The 27544-nt window shown below is 40.9% G+C and overlaps 3 protein-coding genes across 5 annotated transcripts; 1 reads left to right on the top strand and 2 right to left on the bottom strand.

Annotated features, from left to right (window-relative positions):
• Positions 1–1927: 1927 nt before the first annotated feature.
• On the bottom strand, positions 1928–7890 carry e2f3 (E2F transcription factor 3). The gene is made up of 7 exons (XM_008421414.2): positions 7694–7890; positions 7321–7453; positions 6593–6812; positions 5015–5146; positions 4794–4908; positions 4525–4714; positions 1928–2851 (listed from the first exon to the last, which is right to left on the bottom strand). Exons 1-7 carry the CDS (start codon positions 7739–7741, stop codon positions 2625–2627), a joined length of 1065 nt encoding a protein of 354 aa, XP_008419636.2. The 5' UTR covers positions 7742–7890; the 3' UTR covers positions 1928–2624.
• A 2631-nt stretch (positions 7891–10521) lies between these two features.
• srfbp1 (serum response factor binding protein 1) lies at positions 10522–13647 on the bottom strand. Of its 3 annotated transcripts, none has more exons than XM_008421411.1 (3): positions 13542–13647; positions 12080–12475; positions 10522–11786 (listed from the first exon to the last, which is right to left on the bottom strand). In XM_008421411.1, exons 2-3 carry the CDS (start codon positions 12473–12475, stop codon positions 10566–10568), a joined length of 1617 nt encoding a protein of 538 aa, XP_008419633.1. In that variant the 5' UTR covers positions 13542–13647; the 3' UTR covers positions 10522–10565. The 3 variants fall into 3 exon arrangements, with proteins under 3 accessions (XP_008419633.1, XP_008419634.1, XP_008419635.1); XM_008421412.2 differs by having other exon boundaries at positions 12080–12509; positions 13542–13628; XM_008421413.2 differs by lacking the exon at positions 13542–13647 and adding an exon at positions 13203–13424.
• Positions 13648–13708: 61 nt separating this feature from the next.
• On the top strand, positions 13709–26642 carry maco1a (macoilin 1a). Its single transcript, XM_008421410.2, has 11 exons — positions 13709–13926; positions 16363–16504; positions 16817–16943; positions 17045–17168; positions 17288–17466; positions 22134–22662; positions 22784–22942; positions 23412–23594; positions 23676–23796; positions 23922–24096; positions 24514–26642. Exons 1-11 carry the CDS (start codon positions 13847–13849, stop codon positions 24714–24716), a joined length of 2022 nt encoding a protein of 673 aa, XP_008419632.1. The 5' UTR covers positions 13709–13846; the 3' UTR covers positions 24717–26642.
• The last annotated feature ends 902 nt before the right edge of the window (positions 26643–27544 follow it).

Below are 27544 nucleotides of genomic sequence, written 5' to 3'. Positions count from 1 at the left end.
TCTTCATATGGCCGTAATATTCTGTTGTTACTCACAGTTGAGGTACATGGTGAAAATTTCAGATCTCTTCGTTCTTTATTGGAAAAGCGCTAAAGATCAGGCCTGTATTAAATACTTATTTATCTCGCTGTATTTACAATTCTGCACCATGAAGACTAAATTAGGCCTTGAATATGCAGCAAAAAAGTGCAACTAGAACCCAATTTCATTGCTTTAGCAGAGCTAAAACAGCTAAACCAGGAGAATTCCAGGCAAAAAGACTAAAACCAGCAGACTAAAACAAAACAGTACTTCTCTTTAGTGTTGCCAAATCCTCCTGAGCTTCTCCCAACATGACAAGTCGAACTGAGCGCTGAAATACAGCTAACGCCCTCAGAGCCGCGTGCACCTCACATCTATTAAGTTGTCACAGTTGAAATTGTTTCGTAATGTAGGGCAGGTCCTTAAATGGAAGGCATAAAGGGCTTTTGTGACAGCGGAGAAATAAAAGTCGATGCTTTCAGAGGTCCAGAGCATCATCGGGAGACAATTCCCCCCCACCACTCTTAACATCGACCAGAGGGCACGCTGTCTGCACGGGCATACCACTCTCTGAATGGTTTGATGACAAAAAATACTGTCATGAGACTTTTCACTGCAGCAATATTCAATGTCAAACCCTTAAGAGTGCAATCAAAAGTCTACGAATCAGAAGGCTGAAGAGCAAGTAAGAGCTAGAGACCTGAGAAAACTACAAAGTAAAGAGAGTTTCAGACAGAGTCTTGGCAGGGAGTTCTAATAAGACTGCAGTAGAGGGAAATGGACCAATTCAGAACAACAAGAGTCAAGACCTATAGTATATAAAGGTTTCATGAGACAAATATTACGTACAAAATGTACCAGTTCGAGTCTGATTCAGTCTTGATGTTGAGGCTTTTAAATCTGAATTGTCCGTACTGACCTCATGAACAGCCTTATTCTGGTTACCAATACCAAAACCTAAAAACAATCTTATCATCCAACAGTAACTAGTCTTCACAGCTCTTTTAAAGAGGACGTTATTTTGGCTGCAAAAAGTAATCCAGTGCAGAACCTCCCCAACATGTTGCTGCACAGTGCCAGTCAAATTTAACTCTGGAAATATTTCAGCTTGGAAAGTAACTAACAATTTGGAAATAAAGGTATTTGAGTTTTAAAACTACAATTGGTGGATGCAGCCAATCATAACAAACAGGAAGGTCTTAGTATTGTCAAACACACTTGTGTATGCACTGCTCAATATGCCGATGGCTTAGAAACAATTTATCGTTACAGGAAAACTCCATCTGCCATCATCGGTGGCCGTGCTAACTACCCTTAGCATTCATCAGAGAGCAGTGGGTAGGGTGTGAACCTACATGAGGTTGATGGACAGTGCCAAGACTCTCCTCCTGGCTCTGATTGGTGTATTTCTGCAAATGGCTGTAGGACCACAGAGTGAAGGCAGAGGAGTTTCATCTTTATATTACATTGTCAGGACAGAGTGACAATTTTAACATATATTTAAAAGCAGCGTTTTTAAAAGTTACACAAGTTAAAACTTACATTTACTAATCCTAGTAAACAACATTAAGGTTTTTATAATCTGTGCAAATTAATTACGGAGACAACAAGTGGTTGTCATTTTGTCCCATCACTTGTCAATTTAGACCCATCACAGGAAGATTTTGTACCTGTGTTGAAAATCAATGGTTCAAAGGAGTTTCTGTTTTATTCGCTCTTACTCTACTGAAAGTAAACATTTTTATGTAACTCCAATAAATAATCTCAACCAACAGCAGGTGGCTCAGCTTTGTCTTAGTTTGATCAAGGGTCCTATAAAAGTCAGCAGGCTCCAATGGGGGAATCAATGGAAATAATAGTTAACATAGTCTTTTACAAAATAACATAGCATTAATTAAATGTGAGATTTCTGCATTCTACAATTCTTTTATTAATCAAGATTACCTGTTGACCAAAACAATAAAAAGTACATGGCCATGAAAGGCACTGTTTACAGGCAAAACGTGGAAACGGGTTTGGAGTCTTGGGATAAAATGGCAGAGAGTGGAAACAAAATATGGATGTCTTTTCAAGACAGCATGGGACGACAGAATGACTGTCAGATGCTTTGGAAACTCCCTGGTGACATCATCATGCCACCCATGATGACACTATTAATGCCCTGTGTTGATGGAGCACTTGAAAATAAAACATACCCAACGCTGCTCCGCCTTTGCAGCAAACTACATCCAAGGTTGAATGATTCTTTGAGGATCTTACCTTATTTTAAAATCAGTGAGTGAATTCAAGTCACATCCTATAACATAGTTTTTTCCTTTATAATGTCTTTACAGTTCATTTGACATCCAACAGGAAAAATTATCCATGTTTTCTCACTCAGTCTTAAACCTATTAATGATCTGAGACAACAGCATCCAGCCAATAAGCCTGAGTTTCTTTCCGGAGCAAATCCAGTGTGACGTTTCCTTGGAGGTAGTAAAAGATTCAAAACAAAAACTTAATTTGAGCGAGTAGATTTTTTTTGTTTTGTTTTGTTTTTTAATTTCCCCTCAGCCTGAATGACGATTCCAACGGAGTCTGTTCAGCAACGCAGCATCTCCATGTCAGGCTGAGGAGAAGTTTGTGATGCCTTCATCTGTGGTCAGGCTGATGAGGCAACGCTCCCCGTCAAGGGAGGAGACCGGAGACGAAATGGCGTAGCTATGCTCGAGTTTCAGGGGGATACTGCACGAGTTCGTCAAAGGGATGAAACTTAACAGTGTCGAGTGTGGTGTCACCTCAGACTCTGGGTTTGAGAAACCTTTCGTTTCACAGCTACTGTTAGCATCCTCTGGAAAGACAATTGGGATGGGGGAAGAGATGGAGAAAGAAAAATGAATTATCAGAGTTAAAAAATAAATTTAAAAAACTGAGCTTTGAGTTTTTTTTGCCCCAGTTTTGTCATTTTACAATACATCAGTCTCTGCTGTTAGAGAGGGTTGACTGTTAGCCCTGCCCACCAGGTCATGTCTGCACATGTGCAGTTAACTATAGTCACCCCACTGTTTTAGTCACTTTTCAGACTCCTCAAGCAGGCAACTTCTCAAAAAAAAAAGAAAAGCAACTAGTGACAAATCTTGTAACTTTTTTTTAATTACTGCGGTTGGGCTGGGCAACAAACTAGTAATAAATATCACGATAGACATGTGATTAATATCAATAGATAATATGTTTGATAGGTTTTTTAATAATTTCACTGAACGATGAACCAGAACCCCACATCATTCTGGGGGATGTAAGCAGAGGAAAGGCTTTAGCCGCTCTTCCTCTCACAGTCAGGCAAAAAACGTGAATAGCATTACACAACTCACACACTCCTTGGTTACCTAGCAACAACCTGCTGAGTAACTTGTGCAGCAGCAGTTTCATTTTTCACCATTTTTAAGCCTAAATACTTAAAAACAAAAAAAACACAGAATGAAAGGAGAAAATAAGTCCAACGGCTCAAGAGGAAACTGTGGATAAAACAGGAAACGTCAGAACCCGTTTGGCAATGTCTCAGATATTTAAAACAAAAAAACTAATCAATAATTATAAACAGGCGCGGAGCTATGGCGGGTGCAGGGGGGGTCAGCTGCCCCCCGAGCCGGGACGGATGGGGGCCCGGGTCTGAAGGTACCAGGGAGGGAGGAATGGTTTCAAGTCGCTTCAATGTCTGATTATAGACGGAGAAAGTGCGCCCTCGCCTGTTGAGAAAGGTGTATTTAATGTTAAATATACCTTCCCCAATGGAATACATACTAGTCAGTCCCAATGGCTGTTTCACTCACAGTTCAGCCGAAATGCTTCCTGGGTAAAAATCAAAAGACAAACGCGGCACAGTATCTGGTGCAAAACCAGCAGAACATCACACCTAAAGACAAACACAGTGGCGGCAGTGTGATGATCTGGAGTTGCTGTGTTGCTTTAGGAAATGCATGACCTTTTGTAATTGTTGGAATCATGAATTCTGCTCAAGGAGAAAGTCCAGCGATCCGTTTAACCCTGAGCTTAAATTCACTTGAGTTCTGCAGCAGGATAATGATTAATTAAAACCAGTAAATCCACCTCGGATTGTCAGAGGTTTTGACGTGGTCTAGTTCTAAGTGACTGAGATGAAGACGTGCGAGAGTGGAAAATCTTCTGATGTAGCTAAATTAAAAGGATCCTGCACCAAGTTTAGGGGATTTAGGGGTGTGTGGAGGGGGGAAAAAATCTATTTCACATCAGTTCAAAAATATATTAATAAACACAAAAACAAAGGATAATATAGCTATAATTTCAGTATGTTTTAGTTAGTTTTATAAAACACACAATATAGTTCCAGTTAGCTATACTTTTTCCACATTAATTACCGTTTTTATTTATTTATTCAGTTAACAAAAGTGTCTTCTCAATTTCAGTTTTAGCTAACTATAATAACCACAGACAGCCCAGTTTGTTCATATAGATTTTTTTTTTCCTTTCAAAAAGTGATTTGCTGACCTTTAGTCGACATCTGCATTGAGAAGGATGGAGGTGCAGAGGAGTCTTTCTCACAGGTGGGTAGATGAACCTGTCCACAGCTGGTGTTGCCCGCAGCTGGCGTCTCCATGGATTCCATGGCAACCGGTGTGTCAGAGCAGAGGAAGACATCGATGGGTCTGTTCGTGCTTCTTAGGTGAATCTGCAAGCTCTGAGCGTCAGAAGAAGAGGACGGTGTGATTATGAAGTGACTTTTGCAGAAGAATCTGAAATTGTCCTGATCTGTGTACCTCCTCTGGATGTGGCACCTGAAGGCGAGTCTCGGGCGGAGCTTTGATTACAATCACAGTCTGCTGTTCAAAACTCGGAATGCTCCTGATGTCTTCGTAAGTCAGGTAGGCGTACGTGATCAGCGGAGTTCAGGAAAGTAACCAATGTGTATTTGCGGGTAAATCTGAAACAAAAACGGCCCAATGTATCCGACAGCAGAGGCTGGAAGCCCCAAGGATATCTGTCGTGCAGGTTCTCCTCGCACAGGCTGCTGATCTGCCGGGCGCAGATTTGGATGAGCTCGTCCAGCTTTTCCTCCTCCTCAATCAGAGACTCCAGGCTTCTGCCAAGGTTGTCCTCCACAAGGCCGCCCCTGGGCACAGGAGAACAGAGCCGGGCAATGCCTCTTCAAAATAAAATCTCTCTTTTTTGTTTTATATCAGATAAAATGTTTTGTTTGTTTTTTGCTTTCTTTTCTCAAAAAAAAAAAAAAAAAAAGAAAATTACAAAATAACAGAAAATACTTTGAAAAAGTGGCTTTTAATTCATTCATTCCTAGTGTTAGTTGTAAGACGGAGAATCAGGTTAAGGAAATTAGTCTGATTTTTTAATTACAAGAAAATGGTTGTGATAGCAGAATAAAGAAGCAAATGGACTTAAAGTTACAAGAAAAAAAGTCGTTTTGTTGGAAAAAAAAATCTTCAAAAGTTCTCAAGATTTGACATAAACAGTTCAGTTTGTGAAAATAAAACACCACCATTTCAAAGTCTTGCTATTGAAAATAATTTGATGCTGATCTGTTAGTCTGTCACAATGAATCAATTAATTACATGCTAAACTAAAACGAGCTCAATAACTTCCATTTGGGTGATTTATTGTTTTTCTCCTCTCTTTCTACCACAAACTGGATGATAAAAGTTTTCAGTCTGGTATTCGGTCTTAATTATTCCTTTGATTGAAGTACAATTGTGTTTACAAAGACTTTACAATTCATTTTATTTGTCGTTTCTGTTTTTTCATTTTGGGTATTTAAAATGTCTTCCAGCTCCAGTGTTAAATGTTCAATAAAAATTTAAAGTTTAATCATTTTTGAGAACTTTTTCTTGCTTTGTTATGCCGTTATCAATATATTACTTGAAAGTGATCTCAAAACAACAATATTATCGTTGCAGCAATAACCTCTGGGCGATTTATTATTGTTAAGCAAAAACCGTTATTGTGGCAGATGTACTGATGTGATAAAAAGAGTTCTCATTGTATTACAACCTTATTCTCATATTATTTCGACTCTATTCTCATTAGATTTTGTTCTTGTAATTTAAGAAATAAAAGCTTTGTCTGGTCCTAATAATCCATCGTAAAGCTCTCCTGAATTCAAAGTTCAAATAAACAGAAGCTGTGAAAAACGCTTGTCACACAAGATGGCCGCCGGGGGCGTGCTGTCACTCTGAACTACAGAAACCCAATGAGCGCATTAGTGAATAAAAAAATTATTATCTTATATCCAGATTTTCCCAGGAATAAGTCTTCCAAAAACAAATATGTGGTTAATAGGTACAATAAATCAATCAATTTCATACGTTTGAGGTTTGGGTTGACCATAAAAAGCAGCAGATTTCCACTGGACATTCTGTCTGAGCTGCCTTCATTTTGAACCCAATTTCAAAATCAATTGAAGCAATTTTATAAAATCTTTTCACATTTTATTCATGTTAAATTGGTTAGGAGTCTTCAATTAGGGCTATGTACTGCCCATCAGCTCACTTAGAGTTATTTTGGTGATGTTAACACATGAATAATAATAGTTGACTGTACTTACAACCACTGGTGGTGGTTTTTGTATGTCTTCTTCATGAGATTAATCCCTTCCAACACGTTGGTGATGTCGTACAGACGCCTCTTGGACACTTTGAGCTCCGATGAGACCAAGTTGAGGTCCACCAGTCCACCTCGACAGTGATTTAGTCTCTGAGCAAACTTTCTCGTCAGGAGAACCAGAGAGGTATCGGCACGAGTCTTCTGGAACAGCAACATGGCTTCTGTGGGTTGGAGCGGAAAAAATGACCCAAAAATTGGATCCTGATATCAAAACTGGAACAAGTTTTGGACGCCGAGGTCATTGCACAACAAAACTACAGTTTATTAGCATTTAAAGTATAGTCATAGCATCTTATTTTTTTCCACGTTTTGTCAAAATATAAGCATAGTTTTCATAAATTCCATTAGGACTGATATAATAAAAGTTAAAAAAAAATCTCCCAAAATATGCATGCCTCCAGAGTCAATCATTAGTAGACTTTTTGTTAAGGAATCTTTCTACCACCTTTGCAGCTCTAGACACAGAAGTCTATGCTAGGGTTGCACAATATATTTTCATTGCAATATCATTGTGTCAGTTAATTCGTTTTGTTTAATAGCATTGTCTTTTCATCTAATAAATACACACTACATATTTGTGGCTTTAATGTGACAAACTGTGTAATGGAGTTCTGAGGCAAGTTTTGACCAAGAAAGTTTTTTTTAAAAAGCAGGATTGCAAAACCTCACCCTTTTTTATATTATGGGTCTGAGAAGCTATGGCCATCTTGGTTTGGTTCGCCCCGGCGATAGGCTCCATGGTCCCACCTTCGTCCTGAGGCTCGCGCCGTACACGGCCCTGCAGCTTCAGTCTGCTATTCGCCTGACAGAAAATATTAGTAAATAAACACGTTCATAAAGTTTGCCAAGTCTGTTTAAGGGGCGACTTTGATTCAATATTCACTTCTCAGCTCCGTATTACACACACGACAAGCAATTAATGCTTCAATTCGACTCGGTGTATCACCTGGCGCACAGCCTGCAGCGTAAAGTTAGCAAAGGCTAACTTAAAAGTTTGCTTAGCTTGTTGAAACAACAGTCCCTCCCCCCTTTCCAAGCTTACCTCAGGGCTGCAAAAATACTTTCTTTCCTCTGTTGGTGTTGACAACATTTCGCACACTTCTTAAAAGTCACTTTAGCATCACTCAGGTCCTGCTTCAGACTATGCGCCGACCGAAATCAGAAATATACAAAAGTATTACCCGCCAAATCACCTCAGCGAAGGCTTAGCACGCCTCTACAGTTACCGGATGTATACAAACGTCAGAGTTAGCCTTCAAAATAAAAGCATCTAAAATATTTATTAATTATTATTATTATTATTATTATTATTATTATTATTATTGCATTATTCTTGAGAGCATTATTGCGTTTGAGTTTTTGACAAAATTAAGGCAAATATTCCTTCCAACTAAATCCTACGAGAAACAATAGGCTTTAGATTTTCTAACGTGACCAAACCATGTGTTTGCATCAATATGTGTAAAAATAAGCATTTCTAAAGTCATTCAGGCACCAGTTATTCTAAGAGTTTTTACAGCTAGAACCACAAAACCAATTCAATACTAAGTTTTCCAAGTGCGACCATTTTAACGCGTATCTTGAAATACTACGTTGAAGGAAGATGAACTTTTTCAGATTGATGGGGAAAAACAGGTAAATATTAATATCCAGTGATTGATAAAAATGACATATGCAGTTTATGCGTTTCGTTTACAATTAGAAGTTGAAATACTCCAGTTTATAGTTGGGAGAAATGAACAGAAATGTCCCCTGGAGTCAGAATTTTCTAAATAACCCCAGCGGCGTTAAAATCCAAATGGCTGCCTTACGTCACCGTGGACCTTAGATCATTTATGTCTCATTAAGTCTTTCTCACACAGTCCTCTTTTACTAAATACGGTGCTACAAGATTTTAAAGTTGTGTTAAGAAAATCAAATTGTTATTAAGGCTAATTACTATTAGGAAATACTAATACCTTAATTTGGAACTTGAACAATTAAAATAGTTTTGACGTCATTCCAAGATTCAAGTTCCTTTGAGGTTATAAAGAACTTGTAGTGTAATTACCAAAACTAATACCACACTACTAAAGCCAGTAATGAAGAGACTGTGCTATAGACTAGATATTAGGAGTTTCCTTTCTATTTTCCTACTCATCATTTTTGATGGAGAGTTTCAATTGTATATGACGAATTATTAAATTTTGATTTCAAAACAAAGTAATTCAAATTGATCACAAGTATCTTCTTGGGTTTTAGCACAAATCAGGTTCGAATCCATCTTGTTCACAGATTCTTCAACGTGATGAGAAAACTCTAGTTACAGTTAGCATTTGAAATATGTTTCTGAAAAAAGATATTGCTAACAAAAAAACAGCTGGGAAACCTATCTACTAACCGTGAGATTGTTCAAATACAGACTGAATGTAGACAACAGGCTGCTGTCAATAACACGTTTACCAAGTATGGAGAGTGATTTAGTCAGTCAGTGTCTACAATTAGTAATCCATCAATTGTTTTCCCTGAGGTAAAATGTGGTGTTACACAGAAAAGGGTTCTTCAAAATGGGAAAAAATAGGAATAGGAATCAGAAAAATATTTTGCTCTTCATGAGTAACATACTTACACAGAAAATTATTTCTGTTATAAATCTTTAGATATCATGGTTATCCGTAAGCCATGTTTTCTTCAAACTATCTTTTTAAACAATATATATTTATTTTCATATTCAAAACAATTATTTCAACTTTTTAGAGTAACCCAATTTGAACGTTTAACGGTGTGCTATTACTTCTGCCAGCAGGTGGCGCATCAGAACGAGTCAAAAAAGCTTCAGTAGACATTTTTAAGATTGTCTGACACATTTTCTAGTTCACAATGAGAATATAAAGGCTCGAATGATCAAATATTTTATTACGTCAATACAATTCGGTGTAACTTTAAATAAATTCAAAGACACCACTAAGAATATTTAAAGAAAAACAGAAAGGTAAGGGCAAAATAACCTCCAAAATTTGCCATTGATTTAAACTTACCTAATAACAGGGGCTAGCATAAACGAGAAATGGTTAGTTGAGTCAAAGCTTTTCCGCTGTGTAAGAAAACATGTCACAACACTATGACAGTTTTATGGAAATGTAAACAGGGAAATGGGTGACTCACGCACTCACTGAACCCTTCTGTAGTGATTAGCACTACAGAAGACTAGTCTAGTTGGGTCACCCAAAGATCACCAAGTCTTCTTAAAAGGTAGAGTCTCTGAGAACAGTTCTTCAAAATATAGTCAGTGTTTTCAGAAAAGTTGAGCTGACTGTCCAGGAACGACGCAAGGTATTTAAAATTTGCCACAGTTTCAACAGGTTGGCCATCGAGAGAAGCTTTAATCACTTTAAGGTCTTGTTTAAATCATTTAATTAGCTCTATATTCTTTAAGAGAATGAAAAATTAATAATAAATAATAACTTTGTGGTATTCTGATTTAGTAATGTAATTATATTAGTTGTCACCACCCCCACGCCACTTGAGGCAGTAGCAAACCCGAAAAGATGCGACTAAGGAGCAGATTTAGAAGTACACCGAAAGTTACAGAATTTGGTAAAAACGGTGAGCTTTGCTGAAATAAATACACAAGTTCAAATCCCTGCTGAGTGGAGCTCCTTCAATCAGGGCTCCTCCGCAACACTGATTGGCTAAGCAATGTAACGTGATCCTCTGCAGCAAGTGATGGCAAAGCGGGGCGTCATCACAACTTTACACAAGTGTGTCTTTACCTCCGCGGCAGAGGCTCCACCGAACCCCTGAGACCGACTCATCGAACCCCTGGGGTTCGGTCGAACCCATGTTAAGAACCACTGACCTAGAAGGAATAGAAGATGACCACATCCAAAATACATTCCTAAAGGCAAAATTTATTCAGTTCTAAAACTATTGCTTCAGTCATCATCATCATCAAATTTAATCTTCTTCCCTTGGAATGCCAGGATTTGCCCCTGCTGCTCCTTCCTCTTCTTGCTGGCCTCCCATGATGGATGGAGCGCCGGCTGTGATGGCTGATGGGAAAGGAAGCCTCTCCCCCTGTTGTCCATCTGCTTTCGGACATCTTTGCCTCTTCCTCTCCCGGCAGACCCAGATTCTTTTCTGTCTGACTCGGGGCGTTTGCTGAACTTGGCCCCAGAATTTGAAGTTCTGTTCTCCTGCTTTGTGAACTTTAATTTGCCAGAGCCTCCATCATTTAGACCTCCGCCAGTTTTGGAGTTCCCTGGAGCTCCAGATTTACCCGTCCCTTTCCCTTTGTCGCCACCCCGTCCGCCCTTACGTCCGGCCAGCGACGAGCAGAACACAGACTGAACTGTCAAGGGTTTGGACTTCAACCTGGACTCCAGCTCGTCCAGTTGACTCTGGAGCTTGTTGGTTTTCGGGTCGCCCAGATCTTTTTTCCCTTCCCGTTCTTTATCCACCTGCGCTTCGCCGCTCGTCTCTTTTTTCTTCTTCTTGAATTTGCTGACTTTCCCTATAAAGAAGTCGTCTTCATCGCTCTCCTCTGACGCGGAGGACTGCTTGTGGAAACGCTCCTCCGTGCTGTCGTCGAAGTACTCTTTCTCTTCGTCGTCCGACGACTCTACGTCGCTCTCTTCTTCATCTGCGCTTTCGAGAGCTAATTCAGGAACAGACTGAAGACGGGAATTCTCTTCGTGTTTAATTTGAGGCTTAGGCTTTGTGCTGCTTTTAACTAACGTAGATTTAGCACTGGTAGACTCTGGCTTCTCTTGCTTGGGAACATCAGAGGTAGCAGGTGATTGTACAACAGACTTTTTAGCACCTTTAAAGACATCTGCTCCTTCCTTAGTGTCTTCCACTTGTTGGTTCAAAGGATTGTCTTTGTCTTTATCCTCATTTTTCCTGTCCTGTCTTGTGACTGGTGAAAGTTGGGTGGCTTTTTCTGGTTGTCTCTGACCTTTCGGGTGCTCCTCCTGTTTCCTGGCCTTCGTGCGCTCCTCTCTGAAGTCTTTGACGGCGGCTCTGATGCTCTCGATCTTCTTCCTGAACTGAGGGTGGCTGGCGATGCGTGCCATGGCTCTTTCCAACATGGTCGACTTGGGGTTTTTGCAAACACGCTCAAAGTTGAGGTCCTTTTGCAAGGCCGTCTTGGTCACCTGTAGTTGTCGGCAAAAAAAAGAAATGTAAACGCTTCCGGTTAGAGCTGCAAAATTAATGATTTCCTTAGCAAAAGTATTCACACCTCATGTTTTGTTTTGCTATAGAAATACATGTTGCTTGGATTTTACTAGGACAGGTGTAAAAGTTGCTATAGTTAGATGGGACTAACAAGCTGGAAGAAAGCTAGAAACAGCAAAGGACTAACAATGAGGCTAAATGCTAACCCCTGACTGGAACCAAGCAAACACAGAACGTTTGAGGTTTCAGAGAAAGAGCGGGACGGCCGTACCCCGTCCAGAGCGAGCTTCTTCATGCTGTGGACCTCCTCCAGCAGCCTCGCAGCTCTCCTCTGATTCCTCTCCATTTCTGCCTCCTTTCCCTTCTTCCTCTTCAAGGTGACAATCTGACGAGTGAGCTTCCTGATGATCAGGGCCTTCACCCTCTTCACCTCCTTCCTCATCTTCACCACCTCGTTGTTTAGATTCAGGACATCGGAGGGCTTCTTTTCCGTCGCAGCAGATGACGGTTCTGCTTCCTTTTCACCTCCTGCTTCCTCCTCTTCATCATCATTATTATTATCTGAACTTGTGGCTTCTTCCTCTTCCTCTTCGTCCTCGTCTTCTTCTTCCATCTCGTCCTGTTCTTGCTCTTCAACAGGTGGGAACGTTTTCTCGGTGTTAATCATCTGTCGAAACACAGAGCTAATTGCTATTTAACAGCTTAAAACCAAACAATAAAAAAAAACACATTTTAGCATGGTAATCCCTTTGACGTTTAGATAAATGTGAAAAAGGCAAAATTATACACAATTTTACAGCAGGAAAAATTTAGACTTGACATTTTTATGCTGGATGAAAGACAGTTACATGTAAATGTACCTGCCATTTATTCTAAACATTGAAAAAAGTAGACTATTCACCAGTAACATGCACTTACTAAAGGTGTATAATTTCTAAAAATGTGAGCCAGTTTTTGGGATGTTTAAGTACTTGTTTGTTATATATTTTAGGTCAAATAGTGAAGCATCTCTCCAAGAACTTCAGCTTTGAAAATCTTTGAAACTATCTTCAGTTCAAGCCAACATACACAACCTTGATATCATTTGATTCTTCTGTTTTTATGCCCTGTTAATTTAAAGTTTGTTTTTAAATGCAGCTTTTAAGAGTTTTAATAGCATACATATTGCCCAGCTGCATGAGCACGTAGCTTCCTTTTTAAAGTAAAATTTAGTCAAATAAAAGATACAGTCAAATTTGTGATTACAAATAAATATCTAAAATATTACACACAATGCATAATTTCCTGCCTTTCATTTTTAGATCAACAGGTGGCACTGCTGAGCTTTCAAATACTTGAGAAATAAACTTTTTTTTCAACTGGGTAATCTTTACAGCTTTAATAAAAAGCTTCACCTGTCCGCCATATTTGACACAGTGAGCTTCGCTGCAGTTTCAATCACCCAGAAACTTAAAGTTGAAAAATCCACAAATGTGCTTTAGTTTGCTTACACCTACGGCTTCTCTTGTTAAGCTAAGTAATATAATATGTCTGAAACAGGAAACGTTGTGGCTTGAAGGAAAAGGGCTAAGCGAAATACCAAAAACCAAACCAAACCAAACGTGGTTAAGAAAACATGTGAGAAGAAATAGCGCGCATACTGGCCCCTACTTTGACTTTTACTAAGTGTCTTTACGGTGAATAAATCAAACCAAACCCAAACGGAAACGAGCCTACGATCTCATGAGACTTACCGTTCAGAATTGAATGGTTTGCATAAATAGATCAAAATTCAGGGAAACACTTCGACTAGCAGGGAGCAGCCATGTTTCCTACGTCTTCTACGTCGCCGCCGCGACACGTCAAGACGCGAGCAACGCAGCGTGTCGTGAAAGGGGGAGGGCCTTCGGCGGACTGTTTTTATTTATTTCTTTGTTTCATGAGCATAAAACAGCTACAATGGTGGGTAATTGGAACAAGTGGGCATATTAGGATGAGCGGGTGACGTTTCCAGTTCCAGTTACCAGAGCGATAACAACAGAGAATCAACAGGGGGAGGATGAAGCGGCGCAATGCGGACTGCAGCAAACTCCGACGGCCGTTAAAACGGAACCGAATCACCGAGGGTATATATAGCAGGTACAAAAAAAAAGGGGGCTGGAGGGATCTTATTGTATAACAATGGCGTCGCTCTGTATGTGTCAGGACGCCACTGACAGCCTCTGTTGCGTTCGTATTTCAGCGTTTCAGCTGCAATATGAACTGAATGGACGTGCTCGTGTATTTTTCACAGTATCAGGCCCGGGTTAACGGTTTTATAAGCTGGCATGTAGACACGGTGTAAGCCTTTAAAAAAAAAAAAAAAAAAAAAAAAAGATTTCTGCTCAAATTTGAACTGGTGCTTGAATAACTCCACGAGCGCCATTAATAATAAATTACACCCCGAGGAAATGTGTCCGTTTAAAATAGAAAAATGCTCTGGAACTTTGTGAGAAAAGCTGTAATGACGGAGGCGCTCGTTTTGAAATCACATGTGCTTTGTCTGGCAGAGGGGGGGACGGCTCAATTTAAATGCATGAATGAAACAGTGTCTTATTTACAGCCGATTTAATTTAACTTGTTGCAACACAAACAGCCCGCCGGCCCCTTTGGTTGATTGGTAGCAATCCACACGAAATGGAAAGCAGCTGTGCTGGCCAGCATGTCCAGACATGACCCACACTCATCATATGGAGAGCTTAAACCACACAGTGGGTTTCAGTCAGCTTCTTCAGGGCCTATCCTGTGTTTTGTCTGCGTGCAAATTGAGAAATAACTTTAAATTTGCTTTGGGAATGTGGATTTTTCGACACAGATCAGTAGTAAAATGTATAAATATGATTTTCAGACGATTATCATCCAACCATCTTGAGTGTCTGCTGGTGCCCCTGGAACTATTACATATTTAGTTGTGTCACAAACTCAAAAGTTGGTGTATTTTATTGGATGCGATGGACACAACATGTGGCATTCAAATCCTTTTACGAATAAACCTGAAAATTGTGACATGCCTGTATATTAAACCTTTTTGAAATAGAAGTCACTGCCTTCAGAAGTCACCTACTTGGTAAATATTCAATTTTTAATGAATGTAAATGTCATTTAAATATGTATTTATTTATTTGTTTTGAAAATTACAATAATATAAATGTAAGTAATCGGTGTTGGTCTACCGACTAAAGTCAAACTAAAATACATGTGTATAAGGTAGATTTGTGCCAGTCAGGTTTTTTCCTTCCGATTCCGATCACCCATGTGGGCCGATCACCGATACCGAACACATAATTATTATTTTTTCAATCATAAGCACGACTGGTTAGATTATGTAGAAAAAGAAACCATGAATTCACCTTAATTTAGACACAAACTTGTTTTTAATCACTTTTTCCAAGAAAAAAACTAAACAGGCATTGTGCAAATTGTACCGCTATCGATAATACTATCTTTAACAGAATGATAACATATGAAGGCTCTGAAGAGGCTAAATAATGTAAAAAGTCAAAATAAARCCTCTCAACATTGCCAAAATATTCAAGTATAAAACTTAACATTCAAAGGCAAATATAGGATCCATTACAATAAACAATCCTGAGTTACTGAATGAAAACTTCCTGATAGCCTGGCGGCTAGCTGATTACTGCTAGTTCTRAGTGGCTGTTTCTGACTGAGCGGAGAAATTATGCAGAACAAGGAGGAGGCAGAGGAGATCGATTATTTTTTCAGAGATTATCTGTCTCATGTTAGGACAGCGAAAGTTTTAATAGCTACGTATGTAAAATACATTTTTTTAGGTTAGATGCTGCAGCTTTAAGCAGAGGTTCGGTGTGAGAGTCACTACCAGGCGGAGCAGAAGCGGCGCTCCGTCTGTCAAATATTACTACCTGTAGCGTAGCAGCGGTTCAACAGCGAGAGCAGAGCCAGCATCTTACATCGCAGCTCAAAGACCTAAAATTATTTTGCGGGTTATTTGTTTAGCTTTCTGACCATCATGCTAATCGTGGTGAGTGTTTGTAGCTGTGCGCTGCTTTACCTGCTATCTGATCCTCCATATGTCTTTTTTATTGCAGTGAGCCTCGATGTAGCCAAACTCTGTGTAGTATGGCATTGTTTTCATGCCATATTAGATTCGTCGTGTTGATGCATTTTGACGTGCTTCACCCCGAGGTAATTTTCCGACGCAACACGCAAACATCCTCAATCACTCAGTGCGTTATAGTTCCACATCGCTTAGGATTTGTTGCTGCGCGTTTGTGCAGAGTGAAGGAAAGAGGAGACCAGCTGCACAGGCAGGCTGCGAAATGAGATGCAGGTGATCGGTATCGACAACAAGAGACCGTGATCGGCGATCACCGATCATACACTTTTTCATGGAAATCGGCCGATTATGATTGGTAGCCGATCGATTTGCACACCTCTGGTATAAGGTTAGCTAGTGTGGAAAAGTTCAAGCGGAACAAATAATCGTTGCTAGGCTCTGTATCCGTAAGACGCCTAGTTTCCTTACCTCCCCTTTAACTCCTTGCCTCGTTCCCGCAGCACGTTCCTGTACCTGAAGTTCCTGGTGGTGTGGGTGTTGGTTCTGCTGGCTGACTTTGTGCTGGAGTTCAGGTTCGAGTACCTGTGGCCTTTCTGGCTTTTCATCCGAAGCGTCTACGACTCCTTCAGATATCAGGGTCTGGTAAGAGCCTGTCTGTGTTCCCTCTTTGCATAGAGTTCCTACAGGAAAGTGTGGAATACGGTCAAGTATTGTGCAGGTCAGAATAAGTGTGGAAGAATATGTGAATTAGTAGCTGCCTTTCCATCCATCCATCCCCTCACAGTTTGGTTTTTGTAGGTATTTAAAACTTTGCCAACATAGAAACACCTCCAGTAAAGTCTTAGTCATGTTTGGTATCAATTTAAGATTAGGAGCTTGGTAAAAGTATGGAATTTGGACATGGAAAATGTTGTAACATCTAATTTTGTCTCCCTCCCTCCCCCCTCCATTTAGGCATTCTCTGTTTTCTTCGTCTGTGTGGCGTTTACATCGGACATCATATGCCTCCTCTTCATCCCCGTCCAGTGGTTGTTTTTTGCAGCCAGCACCTACGTATGGGTCCAGTATGTGTGGCACACAGGTTAGCCAAAAAAAATGTTTGTCGGTTTCGCGTTTTCTTGTTTTCCTCATCTGTGAAGTGGCTGCTAGGTGGCTACTTTAATGTCGCTCCTTTTCATCCAGAGAGAGGAGTCTGTCTACCCACCGTTTCGCTCTGGATTCTGTTCGTGTACATCGAAGCTGCCATACGGTTCAAAGATCTGAAAAATTTTCACGTAGATCTCTGTCGACCCTTCGCTGCTCACTGGTAAGTATCATTCAGTCAAAGCAGCTTCCTTAAGCACACATTGGCGTGCAAAAGTATTCCCTCCCCCTTGCTTTGACGTCTGTGGAACCAAAAGGCTGTCTCGTAATTATTCCTCCTAGTATCGGCTATCCAGTGGTGACCCTGGGCTTCGGCTTCAAGAGCTACGTTAGCTATAAGATGCGCCTGAGGAAACAGAAGGAGGTGCAGAAGGAAAACGAGTTCTACATGCAGCTCCTACAGCAGGCTCTGCCGCCGGAGCAACAGATGCTGCAGAGGCAGGAGCGAGAAGCAGAGGAAGGTTAGTCTGCACTGCCTTACAGGAATCAAAACAACAGGTTTTTCTGCTGCAGAATGATCTGCTAAAGAACAAATTAATGTTCATAAAAGTGGCCAGTTAGAGAGGGAGGCAGGCTGCCTTTTTTTAAATGACTCCATAAACATATCAAGAAGGGCTGACAGCAATTTATCCTTAAATTCTTTTTATAAAGGTCAATAGGGATTCCATTAGGTCCTGCTTGCTTACCAGATCTCATTCCATCAACGGCCTGTGCTAATTCATCTTTATTTATTTCTATATTTAAGTCAACTCTACAATCACCTGCAGTGACAGGGATATGTAGCCCGTTCGAAAACTTATCTAATTCCATTTGGTTTAAATTTCCTTGAGTATCGTATAATTTCTGATAATAATCTTTAAAAGCATTATTAATATCCCTTGGATCTATTAGTTTTATCCTGAGTTACAATTGATGTGATCGAGGTTGTTGCTTCAAGCTGTTTGATTTGTCCAACCTAGACATTTTCCAGCTTTGTTCCCCTGTTCGTAAAAGTTTTGTTTTAGTCTTAAGAGACTGGATGCAGCTCTGAAACTGGACTGTTTATCATCTTTTGCTCTTAGGAGCAACAGTCGTTGTTTCAGCTCAGTATCATTTGTTTGAAAAACCCTCTCCTATTTTATTTTCTAGATGCTGCCTTCTAGTCTTGGCTTCCTTGGACTTATTGCCTGTGAAGCTAATAACATGTCCTCTAATAAACGATTTAAAGGCATCCCATCTGGTGCATGCTGTTGTTTGATTTGTATTCAGCTGAAAGAACTCCTCAATTTCAGGGTTTCCCTCAGAAAACTCGCTAAGCCTGGCCGTCGGTTGTCAAAGCCTGATTGTCAATGCTGCTGAATTTAATTTAATTGTTTCAGCATACATAGATCAAAATATTTTCAAATGTTTAACATTTAAATGCAAGATTTTAAGGAGCTGGCAAGTTTACTTTGTAAAAGTTCAAAGAGCAATCTTGATAGTTAGATTGTTTTGTTACCATAGCAACAATCTGATTCTGTGAGTTTAATCTGCAGCCTGAAGTGACCCAATTCCGATTTTTTGGCAATTCCGATTTTTTTGCCGGGGCTGTTCACACTGCCAGTAAATGCGACCTGTATGCGTTCTGCAGTGTGAACGGGCAAACAACCTGAAAGTGTCCCGCATGCGCAGTAGAGGGCGCAATAGCGTCAGCGTTCTCAGTGTTCTGCCAACAGCCATAAAAAGAAGAGCTCAGTGTTTACGGAAGTGAACATGGAGGCCAACGGTGGAGTTTAGCTTGTATATTTGAAGTTGTTGTCTGGCCGGAGCAACATATTAACAACTTAATCCTCATTATAGTCAATCATGGTTGTTGTTTTTCTTCCCGCTTGCCCATATAAGGACACAGAATAGTGAGATTTGTTGAGAATCAGTGACGTTCAGTTCAGATGAAGGCGACCTGGACGTTAGGTCGCATTTGAATTGGATACGTGTCACATTCGAAAAAGAATCCGACCTGTGCTGTTCACACTGCCATGAAAAGATTGGATACAGGTCGCATTACGTCAAAAAATCGGAATTGGGTCGCTTTAGGCTGCAGTGTGAACACACCCTTTGAGTTTCAGCTCTGTTTGTTTACAAATACAAATTGGTAAACAATTTGGTAGAGGTGCTGATATTTTTAGCAGCAAGAGGGGTCCTAAGTTAAATTCTGCTCAAGGCCCCATACAGCCTTGGACCGGCCCTGCATGATGAGTTAAATCCGTTGCACTGCGCAGAGATGAGCAACAAATGGGAGATTTCATTTAATGCTGCTAATGTGGCTTTAGTAGCTCTTCCATTTCGTATCTTTTGAGTTTTTAATACACTAAAACGGTTCTGGCTGCTCAAGTTTGTGGGACGAGATTTTCAGATTTCGGCACGGCTGTGTGCATCAAATCTGGCTGACTAAGTGGACAAAGCGTTTGATATGATTTGGTGCACTGTTTAACCGGAAAAATAATAATAAAATAATATAAAACCAGCGTGAAGCGTAACTACGAGGCGTAACTACGCAACCAGAGCTAATGCGGTTCATTTTAAACTCTGTAAATATCCTTACAGGTCAGCCTGTGTCCAGTTTGAGTGGAAGGAGGCGCGATCCGCACTGAGGTAAACTTAATAAAGCAGCGGCAGCGCGAGGCAACTGTAGAGGTGCCAGCTGTGTGATTGGTCCGCTCTCCGGCTTTAAATGCATAAACTATAAACTTTTTCTAAATAAATCTGCTCCGCGAGTTAAATGCTCAGAACAGAGACGCTTGCAATCCAGCTTTAAGATTTATCAAAAAAAATTAATGTTTTTTTTTTTTGTTTTTTTTTCCCCAATTATTTTTCTAAAAATAAAAACAAGCAACGCTTAGCCTGGCTGGGGGCCTCATAAAGCATGGCGGGCCGCCAGGCTTATGACACACTGGGGGAAGCCCTGAATTTGTAGCCCAGTATATTTAACAAAATCCTCATTCTGCAGCTATTTATGCTGAAAACGGTTAGATTCTCATCACAGTAGCTAAGACGGTACCAGAGCGTGATCTGAGAATACTATGCTATCATACATACAGTTTTGAATTTTGGATATTAGTTCTGATGAAATTTTAAAAAATAATCTATTCATGAGTAAGTCTGAAATGTTGCTGAATAACATGAGTAGGCTCAGGTTTGTTGATGGAGTTCCCTAAAGATGTCTACCAGTCTAAGAACTTTCATAAACATCTGTATAGTTCTACTGTTGTGTGTTAGATCTGATCCAGTGGATCTAATCCATTTCTGGAATAAGGGTACAATTAAAATTCCTTGCGATCACAAAGCGCCCCTGCAGTGAGAGGAACAAGTCCTGAAAAAACCCTGAATCCTTTGTTGGGACCGTAGATGTTAACCAGGTAAATTTTTTTCCGATGGTAAAGAGCCCCGAACTATCAAATATCTACCCTTCTTATCCTTAACATCGTTTACAAGAAATGGGACAGATTCATGGACAAGAGTCATAACTCCTCTTGCTCGAGACGAAAATGCCAAAGTGAATACACTACCCCACCACCTCCTCCTGACCCGCCCTTCGTCCTCTTCCATAAGATGCGTCTCCTGTAGAAATACTATTTTGGAATCCAAATCATGCAGTTTATTAATGACTTGTTGAACCTTCTTTAAGCATTGTAGGCCCCTGCAGTTCCATGTAACCATTTTAAGATTTAAAGCTTGCGACATGTAAGACTAACCAAATGACCAAAAGTGGAGGGAAAAAAAAAAAGTTTACCCCGTGAGAACATGAACATATGAGAAGCTTAAACAATAGAACAAAACTCACAATATATCCCCTAAACCTGAACTCCCACCGCAAGTCTGTTTCAATATCAGTAGAACAGTCAATAAAGGAGCCATCAAGGTTATACAATGTCACAAATTAATTTAAGAAACTGTATGGGCGTTCAGCCCGTTGCGTCCTCGTCTGTTTTCTTCTGGATCTTCTTTAGAAACTCAGGTGCAGCCGCCGCTGTTTTGAAAGCATGAGTTTGGTACTGATAAGTCACCAGCAGCTTGGCTCGGTGAGCCACCTCGTGGCGCAATCCCAGTTTGCGCAGCTCCGTGGGTATCGGGTCAAACTGCTTCCGAAGCTGGAGCAGACCCGCCGCAGTATCTGGGTAGAACCGTACTTGTTGAAACTGGTAGCGATTGTCAGTTTTAGCCCTGAATGCTACAGCAATAAGCTGTTTATCCTTGTAGCTGAGAAATCTCATCATCAAAGTGTGAGGTGCTGAGGTGATGTGTCCCTCTGGGATCCAAATTGATATGCTCTTTCCACGGCCACCACTCTGACACCAAGGGTCTCCAGCAGCCACTTCTCCAGGAACTCAAACGGATTCCGTCCTTCAGCACCTTCTGGCAGGTTGACCAGCCTCAGGTTTTGCTTGACCTTGCCTCCAGAGCCATAACTTTGTCTTCCACGTCTTTCTTCTTGGACTCTAGCGCATCCACTTTAGCTCGCAGTGTTTCTATCTCACTCTCTGCATCAGAAATGCAAGCTTTGGTTTCTGCAATTGGCTGGATACAGCCATTTATCTTTTTTCTCACACTGTTGATGGAGCCCAGGACTTTATCAAATCTAGAGGAGAAATCCTTCTGGATCGAATTAACAGACAGTATTTTGTCCACCTTGCTGCTTTGAGATTTCGGGTTCTCCTCTCTGTCTGCGGCAGCCATTGAAGCATTAGCATTAGCTTTCTGCATTTTGCCACGAAGATGGTAATCTGTTTGCTTATGCTGTTTTGCTTTCTCACTCACTTCTTGGGACGCTTTTGCTGCGTTAGGCATTATTCCGACCACCGGGGCTCACTAGCCGTTTAGTTCATTTTGAAAGGAAGGGATTTTAGTGTTTGCCAGTTTTCAAATTGTCCTGTTCATTTGGCTATTTAATGACTAAACTTTAAGTTGAATCTTGTTGTCCAATACTTTCTTCCCTTTAACAGAAATGCTAACCAAAAGAAGCAAGGACTTTTCTGTTGTTGTATCAACCAATCAAGGTCACGATTTAGCTGTTGTTTGTGGCCAAATATGTTTCAAGTTGTCCGCCAGTTAAATCTCCTTAGTAATGTTTATGTCTAGCCTGTTAACTCACCATTTGCTCGTTCTCACCCAGCTGCCTTAGCCAAGGGGATCTCTGAGGTAGAACCCACAGTCATTACCCAAAACGGAGCGCCGCCCGGGAAGAAAAGCTCCTCTGTCACATTGCCGGAGCTGGAGTACCGTGAGAAAGGGAAGGACAGTACGGCGAAAGAGCGAGAGGGCAAAAAACAGAACACGGTGGGAATCAATAACAACAGTATTATACACGCACTGGACTCCAAACTGCAGGAGGCAGAATTTATCGAGAACTACGTCGGGACAAAGAGACTGAACAACGACCTGGCGGGGGAGAACGCGCTCGCCGACGGGAGCGTGCACATGTCGGCGAAAGAGGAAACGGGGGGTACGGGGAAGAACTACAAAAACGCCGCTGGCACCAACTCATCCCCGCGGAACCACAGCTCCACGAACGGCAGCCTTCCGTCGGGCTCCTCGGCTGGCAAGAACGAGAAGAAACAGAAGGGGTCAGGCAAAGGCCAGAGGGACCCGATGGAGAACTGCATCCCTAATAACCAGCTGGGGAAACCGGACACTCTAGTCCGGTAAGACTCCCCACGTTAAAACGAATTCAGACTCTCACATTCTCCACTTAAATAACCAAGTCAGTGGCGGAGTTTGTGGGATGAAAACCATGTCTGTTAATGAAGTTCTGTGTTCTCCAAGGCTGGAGCAGGACGTGAAGCGCCTGAAGGCAGACCTGCAGGCCAACCGGCAGCTGGAGTCGGAGCTGCGCAGCCAGCTCTCCTCGCTGAGCAGCCAGGACCGCAGCCTCCGCTCCGAACTGGGCCAGCTGCGACAGGACAACGAGCTGCTGCAGAACAAGTGAGGAGGAAGAACTATACCCACAGAAGTCTGCGTTTGTGTTGTAGTTCCATCAGATTAACGTCTTAACAATCTGGTGTAATTTTACAGTTTACACCACAAGTTGCAATATCTTCTACATTTTTATGACTTTATTCTCATAAATATTTTGACTATTTTTGCAATACTATGAGCTTTTTGGCCTCCATGCAGTGATTGGACTCGTCATGATGAGTCCAATCACTGCACTCATGATGATGAGTAGTAAACAAAATATTGTAATACTGCAACCTTATTAGTGTAATTATATGACTTAATTTATGCAATTTCATAAAAAAATGTTGTGTGTTTTCGTTGCGTGGCCCCAACTCTCCATAATTGCAATTTGACAAAATGTGAAAAATTTCAGGAAGTATGAAGCACTACAAGGCACAGTAAGTTAGAAACGATGCAGAGCCAGTCAGGTTGACGATACCTCCCTGCCCTGTAGGCTCCACAGTGCCGTCCAGGCCAAGCAGAAGGACAAGCAGACCATATCCCAGCTGGAGAAGAGGCTGAAGGCTGAGCAGGAGGCCCGAGTTGCGGCTGAGAAACAGCTGGCCGAGGAGAGAAAGAGGAAGAAGATGGAGGAGGCCACCGCGGCCAGAGCGGTAGCTTTGGCTGCCGCTACCAGGTGCCTCTTTTTGTTTCTTTTTGCTCACAGAAACGGCTGTTTCAGATCTTTAAAATAACATCGTCCTCATCTGTCCATCAGGGTGGAGTCCACCGATTCTCTCCGAGGGCGTATCAGAGAGCTGGAGACGGAATGCAAGAAGCTCAGCATGGACATGAAGCTCAAGGAGGAGCAGATTAGGGATCTGGAGGGAAAGTGTCAGGTGAGACTGTTTACTGTAAAAATACGTCTGTATCTAGCATCAGACGCTTTTGTTTTGTAAATCTGAACCGTAAAATATGCACAGTGAACGTCGCCTTCATATCCCATTTCCTTGTCGCAATCCAGGAGCTGCGCAAGTACAAGGAGAACGAGAAGGACACGGAGGTGCTGATGTCTGCGCTGTCCGCCATGCAGGAGAAGACCCAGCATCTGGAGAACAGCCTCAGCGCCGAGACCCGCATCAAACTGGACCTGTTCTCTGCTCTGGGAGATGCCAAGAGGCAGCTGGAGATAGCACAAGGTACCCCAACAAATAAGAGAAGAAAATGTGTCCTTATAGTCATGATGTTGAACAAATAAGCACAACTGAACAAGTTTATAAGATTAACTAACTTAACTTCCAACTGGGGCTGAAATGATTAATCATGATTAGTCGATTAATTTAAATAATTGTCAACTAATTTGGCAATCGATTAATCGTTAGCTGGAGGCCCCTTGCTGAAAGAAGGAGCAGTAATTAAGATAAAACTTAAGGATACCCAGTGGCGCACTCTGCTGGACGGCAACCAAACTACAACACAAAGAAGATCTCAGCGGACGATATTGATTAATCGATTCGGAACTAATTTTAATCTCAAACTTTTAATCCCTTTTATAATTACTTTGTTTTGCATAGAAAAACAGCTGTGAACAACTTTATCCGTTTCCTGCTACACAGGCCAGATCCACCAGAGGGAGCAGGAAATCATGGAGCTGAAGCAGAAGATAGCAGAGGTCATGGCAGTGATGCCCAGCCTGTCCTACTCGTCAGACGGCAGCAACCTGAGCCCAGTCACCCCGCACTACTCCTCCAAGTTCATGGACAATAGTCCCTCCTCCCTGGACCCCAACGCCTCAGTCTACCAGCCAATGAAAAAGTGACTCTCTTCTTTTTTCTTTTTTTCGTCAGACAGAACGTTTCCCTTTTTCCTCGTTTTACCGTCTCTACTGGTTTGGGTTCTTTTAAAGTTTACCAGCCTTTACCAGCGCCCCTGCCCCCCCCCCCCCGAAACCCTCTTGACAAGATTTTGCACTTAGCACATGCAGACACACGAAGTCCCTCCTTTTTCTTCTAAAGAATTTTCTCTACTTTGTTCAAAGGAGGGTTCGGTTTTATTACAAGAACTCTTTATTTCGAAGGGGTTGCGTACAATTTGTCGGCCAAATGTCTACAGGTGAGCCATCGCACATCGCTTCATGTCAGTTCCCCTTTCCAGCGTGACCACTTTTCTTCACGACCAGGTGTCTAATTGAACAACATCAAACTCCTTTTGGGTTTTTAAACGATGGCTTAAAAGAGACAAAAGGCATGTTTTTTAGTTTGGTTCGTCCGAGGCTCTCCTGTAAAGTAAAAGCCCCGCGAGAGGTACATGAATGTAAAACGGTTCATGTTTGGATATATCTGCGTTTAACTTAAATCCGTGATTGTTTCGTGATCCTTTTGTTCAGTTCGACAAAGTGCGTATATCTGAAACCGTGCTATTGAATTCTGTCGCTCTCGAGATACGGTGTTGTCTCCTTCGTACTGGAATATTGGCTTCTCCAGGATAATCAGCAAGTGGAAGAATTAGACGGAGCTAGCGTCGCCCCTTCGGAAGACAACTGCTCGATTAGGCCTAGGCACTGCCAAAAAACGTTGACGTTAAGGTTCCCTCGCCTCGCCATGAACACCGTTCCCTCTTACTTCTGGACCAAATTAAGACACATTAGGCCATGTCGCTCACCGGATTCAATGATGTCGAGGTAACTGCTCAGTTACCATAATTTGCAGATGTATCAGTGCCTTGTGGAAACCACTTGCTTAGCAATCCTGGGATATTAGCATCTCACTTCGAAGTCGCACTTCTCTCTTTTTCTCTGACTCTGACATGTCTAGATTTTATTTGAGTGCTTAAAAAAGCATTTTCAAGGAGTCAGTATTCAAAGGAAGAAAAAAAAAGTATGATCATTGCAGCTAGATGACAGCAGTTTAGCAGACTTAAAGGGAAAAAAAATAAAATAAAATACTGGACGTGGGCTTAATATGCCAAACGCCAACCCAAACTGATTGTCTCTTATCATGCCCTCAAGCCGGCATCTTGTTTACAACAATGTACATTGAACTTACTGGGGAATGTTTTTTTTTTTTCCTTTTGCTTATTTAATTTCCGTTCTTAAGTGCCAAGTGTTGATGTTCGGTTCCCATCCGTACTTTGATTGATGTAGCTAGCATAATGTTGGCAGCAGCGTGCTGTTCTTTTTTATGTCATTAGAACATATTTGGATGGTGTTGTGTTTACATAGTTCTGGGCTGATCACAGTGAAGCAGCAGGTGGTCAGTTGGACACATTGTGTTAATTCACATTTTATTTATTAATATTTCTTTAGATTTTTTTCTTCATGACAGGCACTTGTTTTGATATTTCCCATCATACACTGTTTTATTTCCTGTATTTTTTTATGATTTTTTTTTTTTTTTTTTTTTTTTTTTTTAGACCAGGAAGAATTCTGTGAATATTTTTGTGTAAAAGGGAAAAAGGTTACCCCTGAACCATTTTGACCATCCTGTGCTGTCACGTCGCCTATGTTAAAAGGAAAAAAAAAAGAAAAAGTATCATTTGTGGATCGCTCTTGCATTGTAACTTAAGTTCTCGATTTGCTTTTACAAGTTTGTGTAGAAGAAAGTGAAAAGGTTTAAAAAAAAAGTGCTTTGTTTTATCTTTTTATTGTTCTGCCATGTTTTATTTTATTCACTCAAAGTGATGGTGGCTGTGTCACGGTTCACTTTGAGCCTCACCATTAAAGAAAGTCTTGCTGGTGGCGTTGAAAGATGCGGAGTCTTGTTTGCCCTTTTGTGTTGAAGTTCCAATACTGACCACTAGAGGGTGACACTGAGTTTTACATTGGGTGTTTAAACGGCTAAATAACTGTCGGGCTGTTTAACCCGACAGTTAGTGGATTGCAACAAACACCCAACTTTAAAATTCATTTAATTAGTTGCTCATTTGATATATTATTTGAAATTACATGACTTTACATTTTTAGGAATTTAGTTAAGTAGTATATGATAAGTAATGGTTTATTTAATGAACAGCAGCACTTTTAAACCTCCATTAAAACATATGTGCTTCTTCAGTTCTCAATGGTTATTGGCAAAGGCAAGCATGTAGCCATCAGCTTAAAATTTGCAAGAGAGACATTTCTGTCCAGGAAAAGCTCAAAGGTCAGACTGTAATTTTGCTATTTTAAAGTTATTTCATCATAATTCTATGATTAATTGTCTTAAATGTTTTGGAATGTGGGGACATTTTTGTTTTTCAGAATCCAAATTTATTCAGGAAGTCCAGAAACAAACTGGTGATAATCTTGTTTGCCAGTCTCAGCACTATTCAAAAGTCAAATGAAATGACAACATAGCTCAGTATATAATGTAAATTGTTTGCCTTTGATGTACCAATACAACTGTCCAGATCTTGACCTCACCTGGGATCTTTGATTTCTCAAGCTAAATTGTAGAAGTAATGAAGAGGAAGCAGCACTTTTATACTCGCTGTATAAAAGTGATGCATTTGCTTAAAAAAAAGTGAACTCATTAAATGTTAACTTCTATCCATAAATAAAATCTGTCAATACTTTAAAATATATAAACATAGCCTATCTAGAATAGCGGGAAACATTTTTGTTTTGAGTTCCTTAGTAACTAAGCTTTAATTATTTTTCATTTGTTATTC

This window comes from Poecilia reticulata, linkage group LG11 (genome assembly GCF_000633615.1).
Source record: "Poecilia reticulata strain Guanapo linkage group LG11, Guppy_female_1.0+MT, whole genome shotgun sequence".
Taxonomy (NCBI): domain Eukaryota; kingdom Metazoa; phylum Chordata; class Actinopteri; order Cyprinodontiformes; family Poeciliidae; genus Poecilia; species Poecilia reticulata.
The sequence above is the reverse complement of the archived record's forward strand: the minus strand, read 5'-3'. Positions and strand labels throughout refer to the sequence as shown.

What these genes read in the sequence shown, in the direction of transcription:
- e2f3 (XM_008421414.2), bottom strand. Translation starts at nt 7,741, where the DNA reads ATGTTGTCAACACCAACAGAGGAAAGAAAGTATTTTTGCAGCCCTGAG. An exon ending in AAAAACCACCACCAGTGGTT is followed by an intron (nt 5,147 to 6,592) that starts GTAAGTACAGTC and finishes TCCTGTGCCCAG; the next exon opens with GGGCGGCCTTGTGGAGGACA. An exon ending in GAGGAGAACCTGCACGACAG is followed by an intron (nt 4,909 to 5,014) that starts ATATCCTTGGGG and finishes TCCGCTGATCAC; the next exon opens with GTACGCCTACCTGACTTACG.
- maco1a (XM_008421410.2), top strand. Translation starts at nt 13,847, where the DNA reads ATGAAGCGGCGCAATGCGGACTGCAGCAAACTCCGACGGCCGTTAAAA. An exon ending in CCTTCAGATATCAGGGTCTG is followed by an intron (nt 16,505 to 16,816) that starts GTAAGAGCCTGT and finishes CCCTCCATTTAG; the next exon opens with GCATTCTCTGTTTTCTTCGT. An exon ending in GGAGCGAGAAGCAGAGGAAG is followed by an intron (nt 17,467 to 22,133) that starts GTTAGTCTGCAC and finishes GTTCTCACCCAG; the next exon opens with CTGCCTTAGCCAAGGGGATC.
- srfbp1 (XM_008421411.1), bottom strand. Translation starts at nt 12,475, where the DNA reads ATGATTAACACCGAGAAAACGTTCCCACCTGTTGAAGAGCAAGAACAG. An exon ending in AGAAGCTCGCTCTGGACGGG is followed by an intron (nt 11,787 to 12,079) that starts GTACGGCCGTCC and finishes CGACAACTACAG; the next exon opens with GTGACCAAGACGGCCTTGCA.